At 41.6% G+C, this 1,973-nt stretch overlaps 1 protein-coding gene across 1 annotated transcript in view; it reads left to right on the forward strand.

The window, feature by feature from the left end:
- Window positions 1-1,973, forward strand: part of Reep5 (receptor accessory protein 5) — a 40,823-nt gene that overhangs the window by 25,314 nt on the left and 13,536 nt on the right. The window contains exon 4 of the mRNA XM_013020314.1: window positions 1,246-1,384. Within this exon, the coding sequence (XP_012875768.1) occupies window positions 1,246-1,384 (139 nt within the window). The remainder of the gene's footprint in view (window positions 1-1,245; window positions 1,385-1,973) is intronic.

Raw genomic sequence — 1,973 nt, forward strand, 5'->3', positions numbered from 1 at the left:
TCTTCTACTTTATGGTTTTAGCGCAACTCAGCTATGCTAGATATACAGATATATTTTAGGTTAGCATAAGAAAGGGTTTAGAGGGCTGGGAAGGTGCCTCAGTGGTTAAGAAAGGGTTTAGAGGGCTGGGAAGGTGCCTCAGTGGTAGAGTGCTTGCCTTGCATGCATGAGGCCCTGTGTTTGATTCCTCAGCACCACATAAGCAGAAAAAAAAAAGCCAGAAGTGGTGTTGTGGCTCAAGTGGTAGAGTGCTAGCTTTGAACTGTAGAGCTGAGGGACAGCGCCTGGGCCCAGAGTTCAGGCCCCACGACCGGACCCCCCTCCCCCCCCAAAAAAGGGTTTAGAATAAAGAAATTCCTAGAACTTGAAGGACAATTCTGTGGTTCAGAGGTAAAAGATTACTTAACACTTAATTTCATCCACTTGCATAATGAATTTTGTCTTAAGTAGTTGTTGAGGTTGAAAATGTCATGTCATGATGAGGGAGGATGGTCTATTGCCTGAGAATCACAAAAAGACAGTCTGAACTAAATGAAGACCCTAAGGTTTTCCCCCTGTTTATTATGCAGCATGCTATGGACTTGAGGTAGTACCTGACCTGCCTTCTGAAAGTTCTTTTATGAGGACCTCTGTCTTCTCAGCTATGCATTTCAGCTGTCAAAAGTACTTAAGATGCCTGGTACTGGTGTCTCACGCCTGTAATCGTAGCTACTCAGGCTGAAATCTGAGGATCACAGTTCAAAGCCAGCCCAAATGAGACTTCCAAAATGTGGGACTTGTGATATGACTCAACTGGTAGAGTACTAATTATGAGTAAAAAAAAGTTGAGAAAGAGGACAAGGCCCTGAGTTCAAACCCTGGTAGCAGTGCACACACATGGACACATGCACGCATGCATGGACACACACATAGCTATTCACCATTAGAGAATCCTTCCTGATATATCTAGACCTTGGCCTGGGAGTGGTGATTGCTCTAGTTCTCAGGAGAACTAGATGAGAAGAGGGGAGGCTCTGGCAGCCTACCATGGGCAGTGTTTGCTAGTGCTAGCCAGAAGCTGGAAACAAGTGTTTACAGTAGCATGTTCTGATGTCTTCACATAGTGTCTATATGTTGTATTTCTTACAGCTATTGATGCTGTACATATGTTTCTCAGTAGTATTAACATGCTGTGAAAGAATAATGTTTGGAATGTGTCATGGAGATCTTAACTAAATGATACACGTTTTTTGCATTGCCTTTCAGAATGAAAGCCATTGAGAGTCCCAATAAGGATGATGATACCCAGTGGCTGACCTACTGGGTAGTATATGGCGTGTTCAGCATTGCTGAATTCTTCTCTGATCTCTTCCTCTCCTGGTTCCCCTTCTACTACATGCTAAAGGTACATTGGCTTTGAAACTGCTGTTTCCTTCCACATATGTATTTGCTTTGTTCTCTACCACTAAAACGCTATCTCAGCACCTATACACAAGAAATAGGAACAAATACTTAAATGTGAGAGATCTGTGGGTCTGTCTTAGATTACAAATAAGATAAGATTCAAAGTCCACTTTCCTTAATGTATTGTCCAGGAAACAGCCAAAGCAATTCTGTGCTTAAGATGTGTTAATATAGTAAGGGATGTAATGTAAATACTACAACCTAGGACAAGTACTGCTGTTAATTTACTAACCTTGCATCTTTATGTAATGTCCACATGTGATGTGAAAGCTCTGTAAATTTCAGCAGGTTACCAGTTATTCATGGTGAGAGGCAGGAATCATTATTTCTAGAAGAAAAACTACTTTCTTATAAGTTTGGAGGAAGAAGAGGTATAGTTACCTCTTTTAGAAAGTCACTACAGTGACTTTGGCAGGTATAGTAGCTGGGGATCAGCTCTTCCAAATCTTACGTTGGCCCAGGACTAGCCTTAGTTGTCAGCATTTGAGGAATAGGAAAAGAAGTTTAAATTTATTCCTAATGGGACTTCT

Source organism: Dipodomys ordii, unplaced genomic scaffold, assembly GCF_000151885.1.
Source record: "Dipodomys ordii isolate 6190 unplaced genomic scaffold, Dord_2.0 Scaffold50, whole genome shotgun sequence".
NCBI classification, from domain to species: domain Eukaryota; kingdom Metazoa; phylum Chordata; class Mammalia; order Rodentia; family Heteromyidae; genus Dipodomys; species Dipodomys ordii.